The sequence below is a fragment of the Tubulanus polymorphus genome, chromosome 6 (genome assembly GCF_964204645.1).
Source record: "Tubulanus polymorphus chromosome 6, tnTubPoly1.2, whole genome shotgun sequence".
NCBI lineage: Eukaryota > Metazoa > Nemertea > Palaeonemertea > Tubulaniformes > Tubulanidae > Tubulanus > Tubulanus polymorphus.
In genome coordinates, this window is record NC_134030.1 from 21259530 (window position 1) to 21284090 (window position 24561).

Genomic DNA, 24561 nt, shown 5'->3' on the forward strand with positions numbered 1-24561 from the left:
TTTGATAATATCGCTTTTAAAATTGTGAGAAAATTTGACAAAGATATGAATAAAAGATAAAGTCATATAAAACACTGATGAATTGCAGGAAAGGTACGGATATTTTTGGTTGATTACTCGTCGCAAAATCAATCTGCTATCCTACGACCTGATGATGGCTTTTCCCCTGAACCCGCGCGGTTGATGACGGTTGTTGATAATATCTTTTTTCTTCTTTCTCCAATCTAGGGCGCTTTCGACCAAAAAAAAACCTCTGTCGCCACCAGGATTCGAACCCATAAGCAGTTTGTCTGCATGATTTAACATTTTGACTATAGAAGCAAAGTCGTTTTATCCACGAATCACCGGACACCGATTTCGATGATTCATAAAAAAATCTTATTTCTTCAAAAAAGATTTTTTTCCATTTCAATTTAAATTGTTTTCAACTTGATCGATTGTTTTATCCTTACCTTCCGCTTCGTACTCGATATCGGCTGTTCTAACGGACATCATACATCGAGAAAGCAGCACAAAACCCGTGATAACAGCCGTCAACAACATTCCTACGATCCTCTCTCCCTCCGTCTCTCTCTCTGTCTCTTATTTTCACAAATCGATATCGTCTTATTCGGCAGGTCTGAACGACTCGGTATTTACGAGGCTTTTAGCGCGAATCCTCCCAAATCCCGAAATATATATTTTAGATTAGTTTTTGTTTGCATCGAAATCGGTCTTGCCTGCGGGGCCGGGTATTTAGAATGGCGAACGAACTACATTATATAGACAGCTATTTGCGACTAATTTACAAGTTCTTTTAAAGCTTTTAAAAAGCGCCTATTGAATAAATAGCGCTACCTGAAAATGGAACCACTTTAATCGCATTTGAGGAGACGATTTTCCTTGAGTCTCCGAGGATTAGGGACATTCAACGCGAATGAAGTGCTTTTGTAGAAAGACATTGAAAAGAGTTTTTTGTCGAAATGATATAGTTTTGATTGTGAAATCTGATTCAAGGTGGAATTTCGATTTGTTGAAACGATTTGAATCTTTATGTCCACTCTAAACCCAGTTCCACAGTTGTGTGTGTTTAATCTGAGTCTGAATCCAGTTCCCCAGTTGTGTGGGTTTAATTTGGATCGGAATCCAGTTCCGCAGTTGTGTGGGTTTAACCTGACTTTGAATCAAGTTCCACAGTTGTGTGGGTTCAACCTGACGCTTAACCCAGCTCCACAGTTGTGTGGGTTTAACCTGACTTTGAATCCAGTTCCACAGTTGTGTGGGTTTAACCTGACGCTTAACCCAGCTCCACAGTTGTGTGGGTTTAACCTAACTCTGAATCCAGCTCCACAGTTGTGTGGGTTTAACCTGACTCTGAATCCAGCTCCACAGTTGTTTGGGTTTAACCTGACGCCTAACCCAGCTCCACAGTTGTGTGGTTTAACTTGACTCTGAACCCAGTTCCACAGTTGTGTGGGTTTAATTTGGATCGGAATCCAGTTCCACAGTTGTGTGGGTTTAATCTGACGCTTAACCAGCTCCACAGTTGTGTGGGTTTAACTTGACTCTGAACCCAGTTCCACAGTTGTGGGGGTTTAACTTGACTCTAAACCCAGTTCCACAGTTGTGTGGGTTTAACTTGACTCTGAACCCAGTTCCACAGTTGTGTGGGTTTAACTTGACTCTAAACCCACTTCCACAGTTGTGTGGGTTTAATTTGACGCTCAATTCTATTTAAGCATTGAAGACGTTTTTTTCTTCAGTGTAGTGTAGTTTATTCGCCAAATTTGTGGTTTGACAACAATTCATTATCTATGTTTGTTACTGTTGTTGTAAGACCCATTCTCTCTTTTGAAGCAGAGAGCGCACGCCTTGTCGCACTCGCACAGAGCTCGCTTACATCTCGACGATCCCCACCAACTTCTCGCTGCAAAACGAGAAACAAGAAATGAAGAAAAATAACATAAATCGCTTCGGTTCAAATCGTCAACAATAAATGTTATAATATGAAATAGATAATATTCAGAATCAGTAATCGATTTGAATATATCGATGATTGAATTGAATTGACCGGCAACCAGTCTACCCCGGTATATTGATGACGTAGGGCACGTCCTCGTAAAAAATAATCATCAGAATTTATCAAAAAGTAAAATAGGATTTATGAAATGTATTCAATCGGAAATCAAACGCCATGATTCATAACCATTACTATGGCCGTTATATTGATGGCGTATATGCACAGCACCCCTTACATGATACATATTAGGTATCAATGCATATAAACATTATTGTAACGATTTTTACTACGTCAAAAAATCAAAGCTTTCAGGGCTACATTCGCGAGGCCGCAATTTCGAAACTAACTTTAAAAAAGTGATATTTGTTTCAGAAATATTGAGGATTAAAGTTTCAAAAATTGCCTGCATTGTTTTCGAAGTCTAATCGTTGGACATATTTCAACGCGAGCGAGCATATCGTTTGGATGTAAAACCCGCTTTAATTGGTCAATGGCTACTAGCCAATAGGCACAGTGTGTTCTTAGTCTGACATCCACTGATTGGTGGCTTTGTAAATGGCCTCCTGCCAATCAGCACTTAGGAAAGAACAGACTCAAACAGGACTAAGACAGAACTGCTCCTCCCGACGACTTGTTTCATGAAATAATGATAAAAGCAACTTACTGCAGGACAGTCGGCGGTTTGACCGTTTTTTCCAGCTGTAAGTTGTAAAAAGCAGATTGTACTTTTTGCAAACTCCCCTTTTCAAATCAGCCCAGCATTTATCGTGGTTATAACAACATCTGAGGAAAAAAGAAACACATTTGATACGTAATACTAGGTAGTTGAATAGTAAAAGCAATTAACAATATCCGCGGCCACCAGTCTATGTAATAGCCAATCAGATGCGGTCTTTTTGGCAAAGTCGCTTCATCATACCACACATACGATTGGCTAGTAGTGTTGTAAAATGGCGTACAGGAGGACGTACAGAAATGTCGGAAAAACCCCGAACAAAAGTGGTTCAGTCATATTAGTTCAAAGAATTATCTGAAATAATATCTAAAGGGTAAGAAAACTTACCGATCAATGCTATCGACGATTGGACCGCCACCGCCGTAACCGCACCAGTTTCCATACTTATTGAAGTCCAACGCCTTCCGACCAGTTGTGTGTCGAATCATTAACCCGAACTGGGCAACATTTTGCGAACTTTTCTCAACAGCTAAAAATAAAAGCGAAATCCATGAATTCATTTTATTTTTGATCATCGGGCCTAGACAGGTGATATCGTTTTCATTTTAGTTCAATCGCCAATCTAACAATTTTAAGACTAATCTAAGCTAATTTTGGTTCAGAAGCAAATCTAACAACATAAGACCAGTCTAAGCTCATTTTGGTTCTATAACCAATCTATCAACTTAACACCAGACTAAGCTCATTTTGGTTCTACAACCAATCTAACAACTCAAAACCAGTCTTAGCTCATTTTGGTTCTGTGGCCAATCTAATAATCTAAAACCACTCTAAGCTCATTTTGATTTTATCGTCAATTTGTCAACTTAAGACCGGCCTAAGTCCATTTTGGTTCAATATCCAATCTTACAACTTAGGACCAGTCTAAAACTTACCTAAGATCGCGATTAACGATACAGCGAGGAAAACCTGCGTCAGGCTGCCTGATTTCATTTTCGAATATTCGTCAGACTTTCGGGAACCGATCTTAGTCGAAAAACAAACACAGTCGGATCGTAGTTGAGTTTATATAGGATTCAAATCCCTCGAACACCTGGTCACGTTTATTAAAATACGCGATTTATTGGAATTTCCGTATTTTCATATTAAGGCTGATAAAAAAATCCGAAAATCCTGTTTAACGACTTTTTATCGGTTTTCATAAATTCGTTGCGCCTCATTTGTAGCGAATATTGACGTTTCGTTAATCCGACAATTACCCGTAATCTCATCCGACACCTGCGCGTTCAGTTCGCTCGAGTTGAATCGAAGTAAACAACAAGGTTGCGGTAATTCTCTGGTGTAATATTATCATCAGTGTAAGATAAACACCCAAAACGACTCCTAAACATCCCCCCTTGAGCTAGTGTAGTTTATTCAACGTTTCGACTATGTCCTAATTGTCATCTTCAGGAATACTGTATTCCTTGAGCTAGTGTAGTTTATTCAACGTTTCGACTATGTCCTAATTGTCATCTTCAGGAATACTGTATTCCTTGAGCTAGTGTAGTTTATTTAACGTTTCGACTATATCCTAATAGTCATCTTCAGGAATACTGTATTCCTTGAGCTAGTGTAGTTTATTCAACGTGTCGACTATATCCTAATAGTCATCTTCAGGAATACTGTATTCCTTCAGCTAGTGTAGTTTATTCAACATTTCGACTATATCCTAATAGTCATCTTCAGGAATACTGTATTCCTTGAGCTAGTGTAGTTTATTTAACGTTTCGACTATATCCTAATAATCATCTTCAGGAATACTGTATTCCTTGAGCTAGTGTAGTTTATTCAACGTGTCGACTATATCCTAATAGTCATCTTCAGGAATACTGTATTCTTTGAGCTAGTGTAGTTTATTCAACGTGTCGACTATATCCTAATAGTCATCTTCAGGAATACTGTATTCCTTGAGCTAGTGTAGTTTATTCAACGTTTCGACTATATCCTAATAGTCATCTTCAGGAATACTGTATTCCTTGAGCTAGTGTAGTTCATTCAACGTTTCGACTATATCCTAATAGTCATCTTCAGGAATACTGTATTCCTTGAGCTAGTGTAGTTTATTCAACGTTTCGACTATATCCTAATAGTCATCTTCAGGAATACTGTATTCCTTGAGCTAGTGTAGTTCATTCAACGTTTCGACTATATCCTAATAGTCATCTTCAGGAATACTGTATTCCTTGAGCTAGTGTAGTTTATTCAACGTTTCGACTATATCCTAATAGTCATCTTCAGGAATACTGTATTCCTTGAGCTAGTGTAGTTCATTCAACGTTTCGACTATATCCTAATAGTCATCTTCAGGAATACTGTATTCCTTGAGCTAGTGTAGTTCATTCAACGTTTCGACTATATCCTAATAGTCATCTTCAGGAATACTGTATTCCTTGAGCTAGTGTAGTTTATTCAACGTTTCGACTATATCCTAATAGTCATCTTCAGGAATACTGTATTCCTTGAGCTAGTGTAGTTTATTCAACGTGTCGACTGTATCCTAATAGTCATCTTCAGGAATACTGTATTCCTTGAGCTAGTGTAGTTTATTCAACGTGTCGACTATATCCTAATGGACATCTTCAGGAATACTGTATTCATTGAGCTAGTGTAGTTTATTCAACGTTTCGACTATATCCTAATAGTCATCTACAGGAATACTGTATTCCTTGAGCTAGTGTAGTTTATTCAACGTTTCGACTATATCCTAATAGTCATCTTCAGGAATACTGTATTCCTTGAGCTAGTGTAGTTTATTCAACGTGTCGACTATATCCTAATAGTCATCTTCAGGAATACTGTAGCCTAATACGTAGCTTATAACAATATGTGAATGAACCTAGTTGCACAATAAAATTGATGACACGAAAAGCAGTAACCGAGATAGGATACGATGTATATTTATTTCTGCAGATTAAATTACAGTATATATATATTAGTATATATAAGGAGAAATCTGAGTGATTAGTGTCTAGAAGTACATGATACCATTCCAAAATGGCCGCCATCAGTTCATTAACCGTCTGAGTGTGAGAAGACCAGTGATTTTATTTAGACTCATAAATAATAATTTTCTATCTTATTTTCTTGATATCATTGTAGTAATACAAGAGAGACAAGGTTTGATACGTCTTAGATTAAGCAGCAATTGTTTTTTATATAATCAGGGGCCAGTTACACTCACGGCTTAGGACCAGTCTAAGACGAACTCAGTTTTAAAGGGCAAATGCCATCAAAATTGTACTTTCCGACTATCATGGCATATACGACGGTAGCAAAACTTACAATGGCAAGAGTTTATTTATTCAAATCACTCCTAAAACGATAAAATACCGCATGAAATGTCGAGTGAAATGACCGGAAGCGGCGAGCGTTTGTCTGAGATGACGTCAGTAACACGCACCTGCTAAGATAAACAATAACAGTGAGCACGTGCTGAAATTGCCGATTTAAAAGTGATATTTCTCAGTAATGGCTGAACTAAAATTCAAACCAATTCCATATTTGATATTTGTGAATACATCACATTTGAAAATGAATTTTACAAAATATTCTATTTTGATGGCATTTGCCCTTTAAAGTCGATCTGACAACGCATGGCCAGTCTTTATATATAAATTTAGATGTAATACTCGACTGTGAAACCGACTCGTGGAAGTTAGACGATCAGAGCAATATTTCCAATTGGATTGCAGTAACCACAGTCCCCGCCGCACTGGCCAGATGCTTTCTTGGGATCGTCCTTATTTACGCTAGCTACACTGGCCGGATGAAAGCCGTCTGCCTTCCATTTAACCTACAAAACAAACAATTATGAAAAACATACAGAACACGATCCTTTGCGAACTGTCCACTTTTATGCAACATGATATGTCATAGTCTTTCTGTAAAAAAGACAAAAAGAAAGTCCACAAACTAGGTAGGTTCAATTGAGATTCATCGCAGATGATGACAACCCTATTAATATTTCGCCGAACAAGAAGAATTGGAGAAAATATCGACTAGGAAAGAAACCGATAATTTTTTTTTTGAAACAAACGCGCTTTGGAACAGTTGATTACGGAGTGAATATATTTTTTTGGAATATTACGAAAATGTGATTGTCCGTTGTAAAGAAAAAACCCTGTAATAATGTAAGGACGGTTAAGGTTTTGTATGGATATAGTTTGTATGCGAAGCACATGGTCATCCTCGCTTGCCAGGGTTTCGTTGCCACCTGCACAAGCTCGCGCCAACATAAACTTTCCATCGGTCTATTACACCGCCCAAAATTTCTTACTGGCAGATCTAATTGGCTAGATATATATGGACTGGTGGCCGCTGAGCTAACGCTGGGTTTATAATTGCGTGGGCATCGGTGGGTGGCAACCAAACCCTGGCAAGTGAGGATGTGCGCGGTCAGCAGTGGGGGTGATCAAACCTGTGCACCGCCTCTCCAACACAGTACAACTAGTCCACGCCATCGCAAGCAGTGCTGATCCACGCCATTCAACACTGCGCACTATGATGAAATCACGAAGGACAGACATTTTCTATCTTATTTGATGATTTTTGCAGAAGGCATCAGACCACAATTAGGTTACTATCTCTAAGATGCGTAGGGCCGGACCCCAAAAATAGTACCTAGAGTGAAGAAGAGGTCCCCTATAAATGTTGCCATAATTTCTGCAAATGGGATAGGTAACGAATTTCGGTTATATGTATGAAATCCATTGATCCTGAAAGACAGATTGATGATGAAATAAGGGATTCCCTGGACTTTTTTTGCTTGGAGTAAGGGTACCAAACACGGTGGGGGATTCCCTTAGATATTTGGCTCGGATGTACTGGCATACCTGTACTGGGATACCCCTCCTTTCTAAAGGTTTGATTATTTCAAAAGTTAGGTTGGGTATGTGGGGCGAAAACCACTTCAATGCGTAGCTAAGATGCTGGCCTATGAGCCATAAGCAGGATTTCCCCTGAATTTACGCGCTTATATATGAACTAAACTCTCGAATTTCTTGTTTTAACTATAGGATATAGAAGATTTTGGAAATAGTGGTCTGGGCTCAGGATTATGGGAAGTGGGAATCCGTGCTGCTGGTAGTTAGAAAAATATTGATTTGCTTTGTTCGTAACTTACTTTGCTAGCATCGAAGGAGAATGGTGTCCCGGTTAAGTCTAATGCAAATGTGCCGGACACAGCACCTTTCCCCTTGCATCCGCCGCCCTGACCATATGGAACTTTCACATTCGTTGTAGATGTTGAATACGTATAATCGGTACCTATTACCGTCATGGTCTTAACAAATAAAAGAGTAAGATTATAAAAAACTGTCCTCGTGCGGTTAGCTCAGTTGGTCCATGGACTCTAAAACGAAGTCCATGGTTGGTCGATCGGAGGACTGACAACCGAGAGGTCCCTGGTTCGAAACCACCTAATCTATAACATAAAAACTAGCTTAAAAGTTTATTGAATTGAATTGACCGGCACCAGTCTAACCGAAATATATTGATGACCTAGCACACATCCTCTCAAAAATGATTATTAAAATCTATGAAAAAAGAGTTATGAAAAAAATGCTAAAATTCATAACGCATACTATAGGTATCGATGTCTATAAACATTATTGTAACGTTTATACGGTGTCAAACATACCCGGTCTCCTAAGACCCTTAAGGGTTCTAAAAAAAGGAAAATAAAGAACGTCAGGAAATATTTGGATATAGCGAGAAACATACTTTCGGGTCTAGGCGAATCTTTGTCCATTCAGTTCGCCCACATTGCGGCCAGTTACGTTCGCAAATGTTGTCACCGAAGTTTTTCGCTTTCAGCGTTATATATTCTTTGCCATCATTACAGAAAACTGTGACCGGTGTGAATTTCGGTCCCAGATACACTTTGTAGTCGCCCGGCTTAGTGGCCGAGGCTTCTGCGCATGTTGTCGGCAGTGAGCAACACCACGCTAAAAACAAACGACATATAGAAAATATAGAAATATGTGATAATAATAATAATAATAATGATATTGATCGTGATAACGATCCGATGACTCTATAGTCTATGCACCCATGAAGACACTTATATATAACAGTAGGCCCTACCCTTGTATTCTTTTATATAACTTTGTATGTATATAATCGTGTTTATATTCGAGGGAAAATAAAGTTTTATTATTATTATTATTATTATTATTATTATTATTATTATTACTATTGCTATCGCTATCGCTATCGCTATCGCTATCGCTATCGCTATCGCTATTATTATTATTATTATTATTATTTTCTGATTTGGAAGCCTAAAAATCGAGTTCAAATTCCATTTTAAGATGAACTAATTTTCACTAGGAATAATGATTAGGATTACTATGAAATGTTTATACAATATTTACAAGGCGACAAAATATAAAAAACTTATTTTGATAAAATATAACGAAGTTATCAATCAATCCATACGAATCGGAGGGATCTATATACATCTGAGCCTTCTTCTATGAATTTAGCGACTGGGTTGTTGGACTTTTTAGAACATCCAAACTTCCAAAAGATTTCGAAATTCAGATTGTTTGTTTTCACGGATTTCATTCAGTAGAGCTCAATCAGAAGTGAAATGTAATTCATCACCTTAAATATCACAAGCGGAGCTTAATCTATCATTTCTATCTAATTGAAGGTTTGATAATTCGTTCGTAGGCAAAATAATTCTCAATTCTTAATTCGAATGAACTTATTACTAAATCTTCGTCAAATTCACTAAATATATCTTTCCGATTTAATTATCATTTTTATTGCCTAAAATTAACTTATGTCGGATTAGCATCTATAATTGTGGAAACGGTATTATGTAATAGGTGTTGGTCATAACCTAGTGTTTTGCGCGCCATCTGGCGGTGCAGCCGGTATCCAATTATATCACGATATTTCGGATTAACCTACGTTCGAGCACGATATTTACCCGTATGAACTACAGCGCCTAGAAACGTCAGAATCAGCGAAGTCGTTTTCATTTTCGTAACTGATCACACCGAACAAAATCTGAAAATAAATATGGATTGCATTGAGGTATAGGCCAATGCGGGACCCGCGGGACCGCCTCAAAATGGCACCTGGGGCCGGTTGCATAGTCATGGCTTAGACTTAAGACCAGTCTTAGACCAACTTAGTTCTATGGTCAATCTAACAACTAAGACCAGTCTTAAAATTTAAGACCACTTTTGGACGACTGTACAACTGGCCCCAGGTAACTAAACTGGAAACTTCACCATTTTTTGCGATTTTGATTATCACAATTTTAACCATGATGCCATTTTTAGCCACGACGTAACATATCAGCGACTGATATACTGATCTGCAACAGTCCGGCATCGACCTCAGTATTGTGTTTTGTATTCTTGTCAAATTTATCTTTACGAAATAAAACTTCTAATAACAAAAAATGAAGCATATTACATTAGGCAGCCAGGAAAATTAAACCCCATCCAGTCGCTTGCCGGTTCGGGTGAGCGGTATCAGTAACTCCCAGTGGTACAAGGCTGTTGATGGTTCGAGTCCTGCTGGGTGCTTACAGCGTGTGGGCAAAACTTCGGAAGTCGTGGTCCCTTAATCGTTAGGTTAAATGAGGAGTGTGCCTTGTAAAACCAAGATCTAAATAACGCGAAGCAAAGAAAAAAAAATAAACAAAGGCCAACAGTAATAAGATCAACAATACTTGCCAAGTTTTATTTACTGCGTCTGTGTCGATGTGTCGATGTGCGATGTGTCCCGCGCCACTTGTAGTCTGGTTACTGAATTTTTACCTCCGCGACCGAGTACAAATGCTGTTCGTATCGAATGTGGCTTTTTTCCAATAATAATTAGCGTGAGATATCCTATTATATAAATTTTTTCGATAGCTATCTCGAAATTTATACAATACCACAATGGATTATCAATACGTTTTTGCAATTACTTGATGCGGTATTGGTGAATCCAGTTAAAGCTAATGACCTGTACTTTAAGCCGGTTGTAGGACGGCCTTTTTTAAATGCCGATCGTCAAGAACGGTCATCAGCCGCAAAAGTACGAAGCGGCGCGATCCGGGATTCTGGTTGTAACTAAAAATGGGGTAAAAACAATTAAAGTGGTTTTCTAAACACTCAACGAACATAGCATCTCCGGATCCATCACATTATTGATAGGCTTTTAAGACTCGCAGCTAAGAAGACTGGGTCCAGTTCCACAGTCCCGAATTAAGATTTGACTCTGAGTTAACTATTGAAAATGAACTTACTTCAACTCAGAGTTAACTCTAACTTACAACTGTGGATTGGGTCCATTTAGGGTCGTAACAACGTTACAAATCGACGAAATCAAACTCGAGATGAAGAATTCTATGAAGCCTTCTTCTGAAAAAAGAATTTAAACATCTCATTACTATGATGTGGGACGGTTCGAATCCCAGCATTTCTTGAAAACATCGCTCGATCAGCAGTCATGGGTCGCTGCGACGCTGGCCGTCTAAATAGGAGGGGGACAGTCCTCTGGATCTGCTCTTTCAAGACCTGTTGCACTTTAAGCTTGGGTTGCGCTCGATGTGAATCGATGAGCACGTGGAAGCAGGTGGCATTCCTATCGAGGGAATAGCTCAATTTTCCAATTATGGAGCAGATACGTAGCAACCAATTTATTGATGGTCCGGCGAATTATTTACCAAGCGCCCTTTTGCGCGAGTAGTACAAACTTATTGGGGGGGGGGGGCTGGGGGCCACCATCTGAGCCATGTTCAATACTTCTGATTTTCCACACTTTCTGAAGAAGTACGAAAATTGAAAATTACATCGTTAAATCTGCAATTATTAAATCAATAAACTCCCACATGGCCAAGCCATAGAAAAAGCAACACAATCGCAATTTCTTTAATGACACATCGCAGAACAGTGTTGCTAATCAACACAAGTTATTGATCGAATGCCAGCGATGTTCTACTTATTTTTGAACAATGTGTTAGACAAATTTCGGTACGTACGCTTCGGCGAGCGCCGCGTACAATCCTACCTGTAGCTACGCCCCCGTGGAGTCGATAGTCAGAGCGACATTCATGTTGAACAAACTGATAATAAAACTAAAATTCATGAAGATATTAGTGCAGTATGATTTTCATATTATTGTGACCTTGAGTAGTGAGTCAATGAAGTTCGAGTCGAGTAAAAGTTAAACGTAAACCCGCCACGAATATCAAATGGTGTAATCTGTAGATATGGTTGGAGGTGATTTTGGAGGACACGTCACGGTTATTGGGCGTCACATTTCTATTCGTAGTGCAATTGTAGTATATAGAGAATAGAGCTAGAGGCCCAATAAATTCACCGCTCCACTGACCACGTATAGGAAATATGCTAAACGCTGAGCGCGTCACCCGATATCTGGTCAGACGGTGGTTGTTCGGTGATAGGAGCGGTTCGCGTCGCTGTTAATTCAGTGGGATAAACATAGGACGTGTTCGTGTAAGTTGAAATTATATTTGAGACCAGTTTAATTTATAAATCTACTGATCATGAATAATACTGGTCGATGATTATCTTAATGTATCATAGAAAACTGGAAACCGGACATCGATTCGTCCAATCGGAATTAAGCCGAATTTCTTGCATCATACAAACGCAGGATATTCTATATCGCGGAATATACAGTGAACTGTGCGGAACTTCTGTTTCTGGCATTTATCTGTTTAGTCGCGTACCAGGGACGCACTCGTCCATCTCCGATTCTGTGTTTGCTGACGATCTTCCATTTCTTCGTCGTTTTTCCACACGTTCCATTGGTTTATATTTTACAGTAACAGCGTGTAATCTATAATGATGTCTGAATAGAGTCGCTACTTGGACTGGTGTCGCTACTTGGACTGGTGTCGCACCGGCGCAGCATATACCAGAATGAATTGTGAGTATAAAATATGTACGAATTGTTGATTTGAATTCAGAATTATTTTTTTTGAGATTTATGTCTGATTGTTAAATGCACTTGTTCTATGGGTAATCATGTTAGAAATGCCAACACGAATCGATTGCATGATTTGCTAAAGCGATATGTTTGTTTGAGTTTGTTATTTGAAATACATTAGTCTAGAAATGCCGATTCTTGATAATACTGGGGGATTAATAAACCGGGTTGACTCAGACACCCCGTGTAGGGGAACTCACTAATGTACATATAACGACTCGAATATTGATTCTTCCAGTTATCAAATTGTTGTTTATTCTTTTTAGATCAGCCATTTCTCATTTTCTCGTCATCACGACCTGACTACTGCCAATATTACGAGGCCGACTATACCTTCAAGACCTCTCGAAATAATCCATAATGCTCCACACAGAAATAAGTTTGTGCGTGGTGAGTAGATTTGTTGCTGTTTGATACTGAACCGATTAATACAATGCGCGTGACATATCGAGTTTTATTGAAAGTTCTAATGGTCATGGTCGATGATTCTCTTTTTCCAGACCTTCTATCAGTTCGTGACTACTAAGCCAGCGAATGGATTCCAGACTATTCCAGAACCAAAAAGTCAAAACGACCTTCAGACCTTCCTCGGGACCTGATTGCTAGCATTACCGTGTTGACTCAAAACCAACCTGGCCCCGGTTAAAATTACCTGGGATTACCTGGATGTCACCTCTCAAATGGAAAATATGTAAAGCTTCGCTCGTGAATTGGTGAGTAGACATTTTAACTGTTTGTTGTATAGGAAACTTAGGTTAGGTTTAAGCTTGTTCAATCATATGGACCCTCGTTACGGCAAACTCAGATCCTGTTAGCTCGAAATAATTTGTAACCAGATGGCTTGTGTTTGAGTTTAGGTGACAACATTAGTTTGACAAAGCGAAAAATTAGAATTTAGTTTCACGAAAAGGATTAACTAAAATCTACGGTGATTTGCCATTGGTTACTTCATGTTTTCAATGAGGACAACATTTCAAACTAAAACCGTTTTAGGCTTATATTTTTTCGTGAAACCGACCTGTATCCCGCTTGTAACCGGTTCAATCGTCCGAGACATTTATATATTGTGTGTCATAGTTCAATAACACACGCTCAATCGTACATTCAATTCTTAGTATATTTTGATTCAGTTCATATGTGAAAACACTTTAGGTAATATTCGTTAATAGTTTGAAAATTGTTTCGAAAAAAAATTTAAGATTCTAATTCGCGACTTGAAGCTTTCATCCATAATCTGGCGAAACACTTACGTTTTATTCAAACGTGTCTCACCAGCCACGTCTGATCGTGAATGATAATCATCTGCAGGTTGATCAATCGTTCATTCAATTCTTAACATATTTGGTTTTAGGCCATATTTGAAAACATCGATGATGACAAAAGTCATTCGTAAATATTAAATTCTTAAAAAACGACCAATTGCACGCAGTTAATAGTATTTTAAAACCTAGTTTATGTTTCGGGTTAGCTCATCACAAGTAGGAAATGTATTTGGATTTAAGTTGTATATATTTGAAAAACTTATTCAGTCATAGTCGTAGACATTTTGAAAAGATAATCTCAAATGTGAATCTTGGCACTTGACGCCTTGATTCATAATCTGGCGAAACTATCGGGACTTGAGTTTGATCCATCAACAGTGACCAACCTGCCGCACCGTGTGCAAAGTTTCTCCTGGTGAAAATCGATAGTGAACTTGAAATGAATTTGAAACGTTTTGTTCACATCTCAAACTGGCAATATCAGAGAGCTGTATCGGGATTCGAACCCAACAGCTTCACGGCCATCAACCCGATTGGTAGCCTAGAGCCCGACCGTATGAATTGGAACCGGATAATACGGGTGGATGTCATTTGGTGGTTTCCCTGGCCTGATGATTTTCAGGAGAGGCTACGCCGATGTGTCCAAATACTTGTAAATTTGCTCAAACAAGACAATGTAGTATTATAGGAAGGGACCTAGATTGTCATGTTAAGGGCACCTAATAGGAGTTGATCTAAGGTTTGTGAAGGGTTAATTTCTTGATAATTGCAATTTTCTACCAACTCATTTTGAAGATTAGTTTTTATTGTCTCCTTATATCGTCGTGAATTCTGAATGAAACCACAATCAACCTTATCTTATATTTCACATACATCTTTGTATCGTCACAGCCACTTTTTTCAGTTGAGATAAATTTAAAAACGGTATAATTCGTAACGAATGAACTCAGTTTGTGTAATTCACAATAGATGGGACAGAATCGATGAAAAGTATTTTATATTCCAACATCTCGTAACTATACACATACCTCAAATATATCACCATCAGGACCCAGTTCCACAGTTGTGAGTTAGAATTAATTCGGAGTTAAAGTTAGTTCATTTTCAATGTTTTAACCCAGGGTCAAATCTTAGCTCAGAACTGTGGAACTGGACCCTGATTGGTCGAGGACGATTAACCAGGTTGTAAGCAATCGGTTTCTTCGAAGAACACATTTATTCTGGTCACTGACTATTTCACAAGATGGCGTATTATTATGATATAAACAGTCGTCGAGATGAACATATATTCGATGTAGAGGATTTGATGCATACTAGAACAGGGTGGTTCTAAAAAACGCAACAGATGTCGCCTTTACTAATTTACACTTGTCTTGGTAGTTTTTTTCTGGAGGTTCATTAAAGAAGCGTGGTGGGTACAGGATGGCGCACCAGCCCACAGACTGATAAAGTTTACAGACTTTCACTGAGTTTGTTAACGCTCATTGCGACCATCCACCTCGCTCACAAATCCTCAAGCTCGTGCCACTCATTTCCCTATATTAACTGAAATATAACTCCAATGATCTTGTTCGCGTAACTTGGCCCTCGCTAGCTTGTAAACAGACTTGTAGTTGTAAAAGGAGACATTTTCACAAAATGGTGGTATTTGAATCAACTTTGTACGATATTGAATAAAATTCACGTGGAAATTAGTGTTTTTTGTCAGTTTGTCGTTTTAGTCAAATCTGCGACAAGTGTAAATTAGAGTCTCTTGATTTAAACATTGCCCAGCCACGAACCATTAAACCAGTGCAATACATTGGAGTGAAGCTGGCATTGCCCTGGTGAAATACCAGGTTTAATCGGTTTATCATCTCTAGTTATAAACCCATCCCACGAGTATCATCTGTTGCGTTTTCTAAGTACCGCCCCGTAAAGTTGGGATTCTGTAAGGACTTCTCCGCTGGTGCTGTGTAAGGACTTCTCCGCTGGTACTGGGTTCCAGTGTCCATACATAAGACGTTGTCGTGTTCATAAAGGTAAGTGGAGTGTTTAGCAGCCATCTGATGAAATAGTCAAACCAATAAAGCTTGTCGTAAACGAGGGTCCATTGTAGCGCAGGCATCAATCACTTATTCAGACATCGCATGCATTAATTATTATTGTTAACTGGCGTGTCTAAATCATATCCGTCATAGCCACCTCTCGTAGCTCCGCCGACCACTGATCCTCAATACCAGTAGGTTCGAGTCCCGCTACCATGCTTACCGTTTATCATGAAAATTCAGATTTGGTCCAGTTAATAATACTCTTAAGCCACGTCCTTTCGGAATTTCCAATACAACCATCCATTGGTGCACATGAACGATGAATAAAAGAAATACTAAGAATGGTTCATAGAAAAGTTTTTATCATGATTGTTTGGTAATTGGGCCTACCGGTGTTTGGTAATTGGGCCTACCGGTTCATAATAAGTCTTTAGAATATGAGTTACAGATAATGATAAAATAGTATGTAATAACGTAAGCGATGCCAAATTCATTCCGTAATGCCATGATTATTCTCAGTCGTGACGTTACTTTTACTCCAAATCAATTGAATAATAATAATTTAATTTCCACCAATTCTTTTAATTGACGCTTTTTCAACAACATAAGTGCAGTTTATAACATCTTCAAGACTATTGTAATCATGTATTTCATGTATTTCACAAACGTGTATCCTAAAACAGAGGTTATTTAGACCTTGCATATCTTCAGGCATTCAACCTCGCTTCAGCGACACCCTACAAAATAAATAGTCTATATGAAAGATTTATTTGGGAATATCTTATTAGGGATTATTTATGAGGTGGCTATGACCGACGGGCTTTCACTATCCAAATTCTGAACTCGATTTGCGGATTTGTACAATGTATTATTACTTATCCCACTTGTTTGGATGATATCGTGATGTCTTCAGTTAGGGATACGTTCTTAGTTGTTGTAGGAATGCGTTGAAGCTCTAAATAACTTTAATTCCGTAACCATTTTATTTTAGATGCCGCTTATAGAGGGCGTTCTGATCGTTTCGTGCAGAATAGGCGTGGTAAGCGAAACGGAGCCAGCCTGCTGGGTATGCGGGACGGGAACCCAGCCTACAGAGGGCGGCACTGGATATTTCGTGTTCAGTCATGCGTGACGAATGCGAAAGGTGACGATAGGGACCCAAGGGTTGCTCCTCTTCCACATACGGCCCTCGTCACGCATGAGTGCACACGAAATACCCAGTGTCTGTCCTCTATAGCCGGGCCTCGTCACGCATGACTGAACACGAAATACCTAGTCAGCATGAACACGAAACAGCCAGCCTCCCTCTATAGGGGGGTCCTGGCTCAGCGTCTTTCAGCTGTGGCTAGTTCTTTCATTTCATACTTTTTTTATTTAGTAGGGCGCCCGAGTGAGGATATCGTCGATTAATGGCGAGAAGGCGTCAAGTGAGAGAAGCGCTGACACTTTATAACGGGTGGCTTTACAGCGGGCCTTGATTAGACCTAGTTTGTTTTTTACAATAAAATTCAAAATCACAAAGAAATTCTTCTTTCAAAATCGGAGTGATTTGGATTACGATGCAGAGTTATTATGCTGTTTGAATAATTGTACAAAAGTCCTCTATAACATCACCAAGGCAATTTTCATTGATTACGATTATTGATAATAAATTCAAATATAATCAACGTTTTCAATCTCTTATAAATGGATAACGCGAGCTGGATGGACCAATCAGTTTTAAACCTTGTCATCATAGTCGCAAACCACGAAAGGCGGTTTAAGCGGGGTTCGAACCTAATGTATTATAGTAACGACTATGGACATCATGTTTAATTTTGTTTAAATACAGGTATCAATCTGCAGCCCGGACCCGGCACCCCCTAAGACATTTGTCCCTTCATCACTATTCTCTCAATTTCTGATCGCCCAGACTTCAAAAAATGAACACCAGACATTTGATAAGCTGTCACGTGGCATGGTGGATGAGGCATTTGGGTTGTGAGTTCGAATCATAATGAAACCATGATTCAGGCAGGACACATATCAGTGCCAGACGACTACTGATTTAAACAATGCGTACTTGGCTAACCGATCATCAACGTGATTAAGTTGGCCAGTAAGCGGTAGAACATTATCAGCGATCACACGTGCAAATTTGGCCCGCGCCAAGACAAATGATTGCGTTTGAATTGCAACTAGCACCGGAAATGATCCACTTCTCTTTGTTTGAGTATTGTTTAGTATCGAGGGAATGGTTTGCGTGTGAACGCGCTCTCTAATTAGGCACTGGCCAAATTTGGCCGAGCCTGATCCGTGCCAATTTGGCCCGGGCCAAATCGTTTCCGTGTGATCGCGGCTAATGTCATTGCAAAGACTTTATACTTGTAAGTGGCGTGGTTCGAACATACAGACTGATACCTGCATTAAACATAATACAACGGAGCCTCGTTACGACCACAAAACTAACACTGTTTTGACTATTTCACACGGCTAAATGATAACTTCACCTACAACATTTCACCTACCTACAAGAAACGGCATTTTTCGAAGTCAGCAACAGCAGAGAAGTCCTTACACACAGCAGCGGCGAATGAGGCGCGAAGCGTCCTCAAATCATCCCACATTTACAGGGTGGATCTTAACAACTCAACAGATTTTATATCTACGATTAGTTTAAGACCAGAATGGACTGATTAAACTTGGTATTCAGTCTTGGCTAGATCAATGTATTGTACTGGTTTACTGGTGTCGTATTGTACCGGTTTACTGGTTTGTTTCTGAGCAAGAATTGTTTGAATAAAGAGACTCTAATTTACACTTGTCGCAGATTTGACTAAAACGACAAACTGACGCAGAACAAAACTGTTTCTAACGTGAATTTTATTCAAAATCTTACAAACTTTACTCGTAATTTCGAAGGGATTTCAGCAATGACAATCGATATTCAGTTTAACCTGCAAGCCATAAACAACATCAAGTAAAAGAATTACAATCCGCTCTTTATTTCTTGCAGTTGCCGACTCGTCGCTTGAGATCAGACCAGGGGTCCAACACAAAATAGCTTTATTCGATTTCTTAATCATTTCAGCTAATAGAGAAACTACAGTCAACCTCGCTTAGGTATTCTTAGTTTGGATAATCATCTTATGTCTAATCAAAATTAGTCTTACTGTTAATTCAATGAATTTGAAAAACAAATAGATATGGCTTAAGTGAGCTATCTGGAGATAAGCGAAACTGGGTTCATTGTAGTGGCATTGGGGTCAGGTCTGGTGAACCGCAACGTGCGAAGAAAACCTGTCTGTAAAAGGTCTCGCCCGTGGGCCGGAGCGCCGTCCTGTACCCTCCGGGCTCATCTACCGAGTCTCCAGAAAATAAATACTACGACAAGTGTAAATCAGTGAAAGCGACATCTGTTGTTACTTTTTAGAACCACCCTGTTTCAGTATGCGTCAAATCCTCTACATCGAATATATGTTCATCTCGACGACTGTTTATATCATAATAAGACGCCATCTTGTGAAATAGTCAAACTCAAAAGCTTTAAGTGACCAGGAAATGTGTTCGTTGAAGAAAGCGATTGCTTAAAACCCGGTTAATCGTCCTCGACCGATCAGATGGCGATATATTTAAGGTATATTTTACGAAATTGTGAAATTTTAATTTTCATCAAATTGTCACATCTATCGCGAATAATACAAATTGCATCATCATGAATTCATCTTCTGAGAGCTGAGAGACCCCCCTACTACTGTCTTCGTAGGAGTGGTTAGAGCGTTCGGCTCTGGGAAGCCAGGTCGTGGGTTCGAACCCCGTACATTGCCGTAGTGTCCTCGGGCAAGACACTTATCCTCATTGCCTCTCTCCACACAGACAGGTGACCCCTGAGGGCTTGTTAGCAGCTCTGAGTAGCCTGGCCGGATTTAGCGCTATATAAGACACATATCATTATCATTACATTATAAACCGTCACAAGCCCCTGTGACTAAACTCCTCTTTTCAAAATGTTTTCGAACGACTTTGTACTCAGGTACTTAAATCTAAATATGCTCAGAATTGAATGTACGATTGAGAATTGTGACCGAACCATGTAAAAATGTCTCGGACGATTGAACCGGTTACAAGCGGGCTACACACGTCGGTTTTATAAGTAACATTTCATGACCCAGTTTTATGAGATAAAGCAAAAGTTCGCTTAATCCGATAATTCGTTTTATATTAGAACTCCTCTTAACCCAAAATCAGCTGACGCCGAATTATCATTTTTAACCAGAACACAACAATTTTAGAACCGTTGCAGATTAATGGAATATTAATTTCGAAAAACATGAATTTTCACCAGAACTCAAACACAATTCACAGGTTATAAAAGCTATTTAAGTTAAGAGGAGTCTACTGTATCTGAGTTTGCCGTAACGAGGGTCCTTATGTCAAAACAAGCTTGAACCTGACCTAACCTAATTTGCTATAAAACAAATACTTGAAATGTCTACTCACCAATTCATGAGTGAAGCTTTATGTGTTATTTCGATCTGTATTTTTTCCTTGTAGATGTGACAACCAGGCTGTACAGCATTCAGATTCCAGGTGTTGTCTATCGGTCCAGGTTTGTCGAGAAAGCACGGCAATGCTAACAATCAGGCCCAGACGACGGGGAAGTGAAGAATGGCTGATCTGAAAAAACGAATAACAATAATTTTGATGAATAGCAACTTTCAAATCCGAACGGAATAATCGATATTCGAGTATAGGTTAGAGGCGTATTAGTGAGGTCCCCCTAAACAGGGTGTTAATTCGGCTGATGATAACCTACCCCCCCCCCCTTGTACAAGATGCGGAATAAGCTTCCTTTCTAGACTAACTAATGCATTTCGAAAATTAAAAAACGAAACAACTCGTTTTTTTTACATATCATACAAATCATTCGTATTAGAATTCTAAACAAAGTTTCCCATGAAACAAAATGCATTTTACAAATCAAGGCATAAAACTGTGAAGTAATTCCGAATTTGGATCGACGATTTATATTTGTCATTATGAAACTTCGATTCCCTCACAAGTCAACTTAGTTACTTTAAAATGCATTTCATCATTCAGCATTTCACGAATAGGTTTTCAAAACTGTCGACAATTAGTTCTAAATTCAAATGAAAATTTCCTGTATACTTACAATCCATTGTGGTCTCAGGCGCCGGCGCGACCCCGGTCCATGAAGCAACCACTAAATTAAATCTCGTTATCATTTAGTCATCTATCATAGATTACACACTCGTTATAACGGCTTTCTGGAAAATATAAATAGAAAAAATGGAAATTGTCCAAACCTCCCATAAACTCGGTATAAAATACTGTCAATTAATTCTGAATTCAAACTAACACAATACTTACTTACAGCTGGTAGAATCCATTCCGGTGTTAGCTGCGCCGGCGCAATAACCAGTATCCAAGTAGCAAAACTAGCATCGCAATATTCAGACATCCATCATAGAACGGCTTTCTGTGAAATAAAAACCGAACAGAACGTACAGAAAAACAACGAAGAAATGGACAATATCCGAACCTTTAACAAACACGGTTTCTGAATGGATGAGACCGCCCCTGGTATGCGGCTATAAATGATTTTGAGAAAGGAAAGTTAGCCCAGTCTCACATGAGAATGATAAATCGTTTAAATTGTCGAAATGAATCAGTCTGAAAAATAGCGAGTTTCCAATTTATTCAGATTTCCATAATACATGCTAATAATAGTCGAATGAAACACTCTGATCTAACGTATATTGTAGATTAATCGAAGAAGTCCGACAGTCGTCATCAGGTGGAATGACGACCTGATGATGGCTGTTAGTCAACAGCCGAAACGTCGCGGTTTCAAAATAATACATCATTTCATATAAAATTCGATTTGCGGGACTTCTTCGATTAATTATGCTGATAACAATCGACCAATATTATCGATGATCTGGGGCCGGTTGCTGACTTAAGACCAGCTTAGTTCGACAGCCAATCTAACAACTTAAGACCAATCTTAAGGTTTAAGACCGCTTTTGTACTCAAGTCACGACTGAGCTACTGGCCCAAGGGGCTGGTTCCTCAGTTGAGACTTAAGTCCAAACAGGGGCGGATCCAGGTTGCCTTCCATGCCTTCCGGAAGGCAGTCAACATTTTTAAATGCCCTTCAACTATCAAAGTATATAATTCTTTTTTTAAACTCTGAGAAAAAAAATGATTGCCTCTGGCATGCTTTCAAAAACAAAGTGGTGGTTTACCGATGGAATTCGGGCGTCGCCGCTGCGTGGCTCGCTGATACAAGTGCAGACAATTTCTCTCATGATTACAATAATATGCCCTATTAAATCTAAGAAGGCAATCAAGTTTGCCCTCTGGGTCCGGCCCTGCCAAAAATGGTCTAAAATTTTAAAACTGGTCTTAAGTTGTTAGATTGGTTATAGAATTAAGCTGGTCTTAGATTCGTCTTAAGTCTAAGCCATGACTATGAAACTGAGCCAAACTGTGGTCGCAAATATAATTTCAACTTACACGAATACGGCCTATGTTTTATCCTACTGAATTAACAGCGACGCGAACCGCTCCTATCACCCAAAAACCACCGTCTGACCGGATATCAGCTGACACTCTCAGCGTTTAGTACATTACGTATACGTGGTCAGTGGAGCGGTCGTGGTCAGTGGAGCGGTCGTGGACATTGTTCATTAGTAAGTTAGTAAGCTTTCATGAATATGGCTGCAGGTCTCTAACAGTAGAGGCTACAATGAATAGAATTGTACGCGCATTCAATCACAGGGACTTGTACTAGCATTCAATTTTTAAGCAATGCATTACATTACATTAGTAACAAAATGAAATCTTGCAATTTGGCGTAAAACAAACAATAATACAATTTTCAAAGTTCCTTTAGTTTGACGAGAGAAATCCGACAATAACGAAGCCAAGATTGAAAAATTCTATATCAGAATGATTATATTTGAGGAGCGACGTTTCGGCTAACAACTGTTAGCCATCATCAGGCGAACTTATTCGTTGTGGGATTTCTCTCGTTATCATCATACACGGATACTGTGTATCTTCTCGTCAAATCCTTTGGTTTATAATGATACAAGAAGTTCCTTTATCCAAGACCATAATTCGTGATAATCAAATTACCAAAAATCGTGCCAGGAAACACCGGGAATGTTACAGTGCAGGGCGCCGACATATAACCGACAATGATACAATAAGACAGTGACAATAAAACTATTAAAAATCTTCCAGAAAGTACTATCACAGTGCCGAAATAGATAACATCGGAAATTATTTCCAAGAATGGCCGGATGTTATTGCTGTTGAATCGGGGGCGTAATCGACCGATCGGCGAATTGGGCTGACACAACGACGAGATCGCGACGATGCAAAAAATAATTCGCAATATTTGGTTTCAGAAGTTGTTTTCGACTGTGAATGGCGAAGTGTTAGCTCTCTCATTCAAACGTGGCTTATCCACATGTACACGTGTTTGATTCTAAATCGATAATTTCGACGTGACAGGATCAGATCTGATTTTTTTTTTAACGCGGAACCAGTTTATATGCAAATGAGCTCCTACACAATTCAACTCGCATGATGTATATGTATTGTTTCATACAGCTTGATAATACATTATTAGATATAAAACCGCACCACACTCAGTACTTACTCAGTATTTGACTCCAACTCGGGGTAGAATTTTACCAGTCTCAGCTTTACCGCAGTAAGAGACAGAATCTACTGTATTTCACAAACTCTTACTCAGTATTTGACACCAACTCGGGGTAGAATTTTACCGGTCTCAACTTTACCGCAGTAAGAGACAGAGTCTACTGTATTTCACAAACTCTTACTCAGTATTTGACACCAACTCGAGGTAGAATTTTACCAGTCTCAACTTTACCGCAGTAAGAGACAGAATCTACTGCATTTTACACCAACTCGGGGTAGAATTTTACCGGTCTCAACTTTACCGCAGTAAGAGATAGAGTCTACTGTATTTCACAAACTCTTACTCAGCATTTGACACCAACTCGGGGTAGAATTTTACCAGTCTCAGCTTTACTGCAGTAAGAGACAGAATCTACTGCATTTTACACCAACGCGGGGTAGAATTTTACCGGTCTCAACTTTACCGCAGTAAGAGACAGAGTCTACTGTATTTCACAAACTCTTACTCAGCATTTTACACCAACTCGGGGTAGAATTTTACCAGTCTCAGCTTTACTGCAGTAAGAGACAGAATCTACTGCATTTTACACCAACTCGGGGTAGAATTTTACCAGTCTCAGCTTTACTGCAGTAAGAGACAGAATCTACTGCATTTTACACCAACTCGGGGTAGAATTTTACCGGTCTCAACTTTACTGCAGTAAGGAACAGAGTCTATTTCCCAAACTCTTACTCAGTATTTGACACCAACTCGGGGTAGAATTGTAAATATGAACTACTGTCATATCACAACCAGGATCATTTCCACAGAGGTTTGGGTAATAATCGTTGATAGTCACGCAGGCATCGTCATTCGACATTAATCATGAAACCAACTAAAAAAATCCGAATTTAGAATATCTTAGCCGCAAATTTGAA

The 24561-nt window shown here is 39.1% G+C and overlaps 2 protein-coding genes and 2 long non-coding RNA genes across 5 annotated transcripts; 1 reads left to right on the forward strand and 3 right to left on the reverse strand.

Annotated features, from left to right (window-relative positions):
* Positions 1–1744: 1744 nt before the first annotated feature.
* LOC141906775 (basic phospholipase A2 nigroxin B-like) lies at positions 1745–3697 on the reverse strand. Its single transcript, XM_074796139.1, has 4 exons — positions 3611–3697; positions 3063–3204; positions 2664–2782; positions 1745–1906 (listed from the first exon to the last, which is right to left on the reverse strand). The coding sequence occupies exons 1-4, from the start codon at positions 3666–3668 to the stop codon at positions 1788–1790; spliced, it is 438 nt and encodes a 145-aa protein (XP_074652240.1). The 5' UTR covers positions 3669–3697; the 3' UTR covers positions 1745–1787.
* A 2675-nt stretch (positions 3698–6372) lies between these two features.
* LOC141907844 (A disintegrin and metalloproteinase with thrombospondin motifs 9-like) lies at positions 6373–9706 on the reverse strand. Its single transcript, XM_074797586.1, has 4 exons — positions 9655–9706; positions 8439–8662; positions 7840–7998; positions 6373–6510 (listed from the first exon to the last, which is right to left on the reverse strand). The coding sequence occupies exons 1-4, from the start codon at positions 9704–9706 to the stop codon at positions 6373–6375; spliced, it is 573 nt and encodes a 190-aa protein (XP_074653687.1).
* Positions 9707–12126: 2420 nt separating this feature from the next.
* Positions 12127–17443, forward strand: LOC141906779 (uncharacterized). Of its 2 annotated transcripts, XR_012619414.1 has the most exons (6): positions 12127–12181; positions 12514–12617; positions 12944–13067; positions 13178–13390; positions 16961–17008; positions 17348–17443. It is a non-coding gene; the product is annotated as an uncharacterized LOC141906779 (long non-coding RNA). The 2 variants fall into 2 exon arrangements; XR_012619413.1 differs by lacking the exon at positions 17348–17443 and having other exon boundaries at positions 16961–17205.
* Positions 16545–22548, reverse strand: LOC141906778 (uncharacterized). The gene is made up of 5 exons (XR_012619412.1): positions 22489–22548; positions 21340–21448; positions 21122–21236; positions 20449–20625; positions 16545–16706 (listed from the first exon to the last, which is right to left on the reverse strand). It is a non-coding gene; the product is annotated as an uncharacterized LOC141906778 (long non-coding RNA).
* Positions 22549–24561: the final 2013 nt, after the last annotated feature.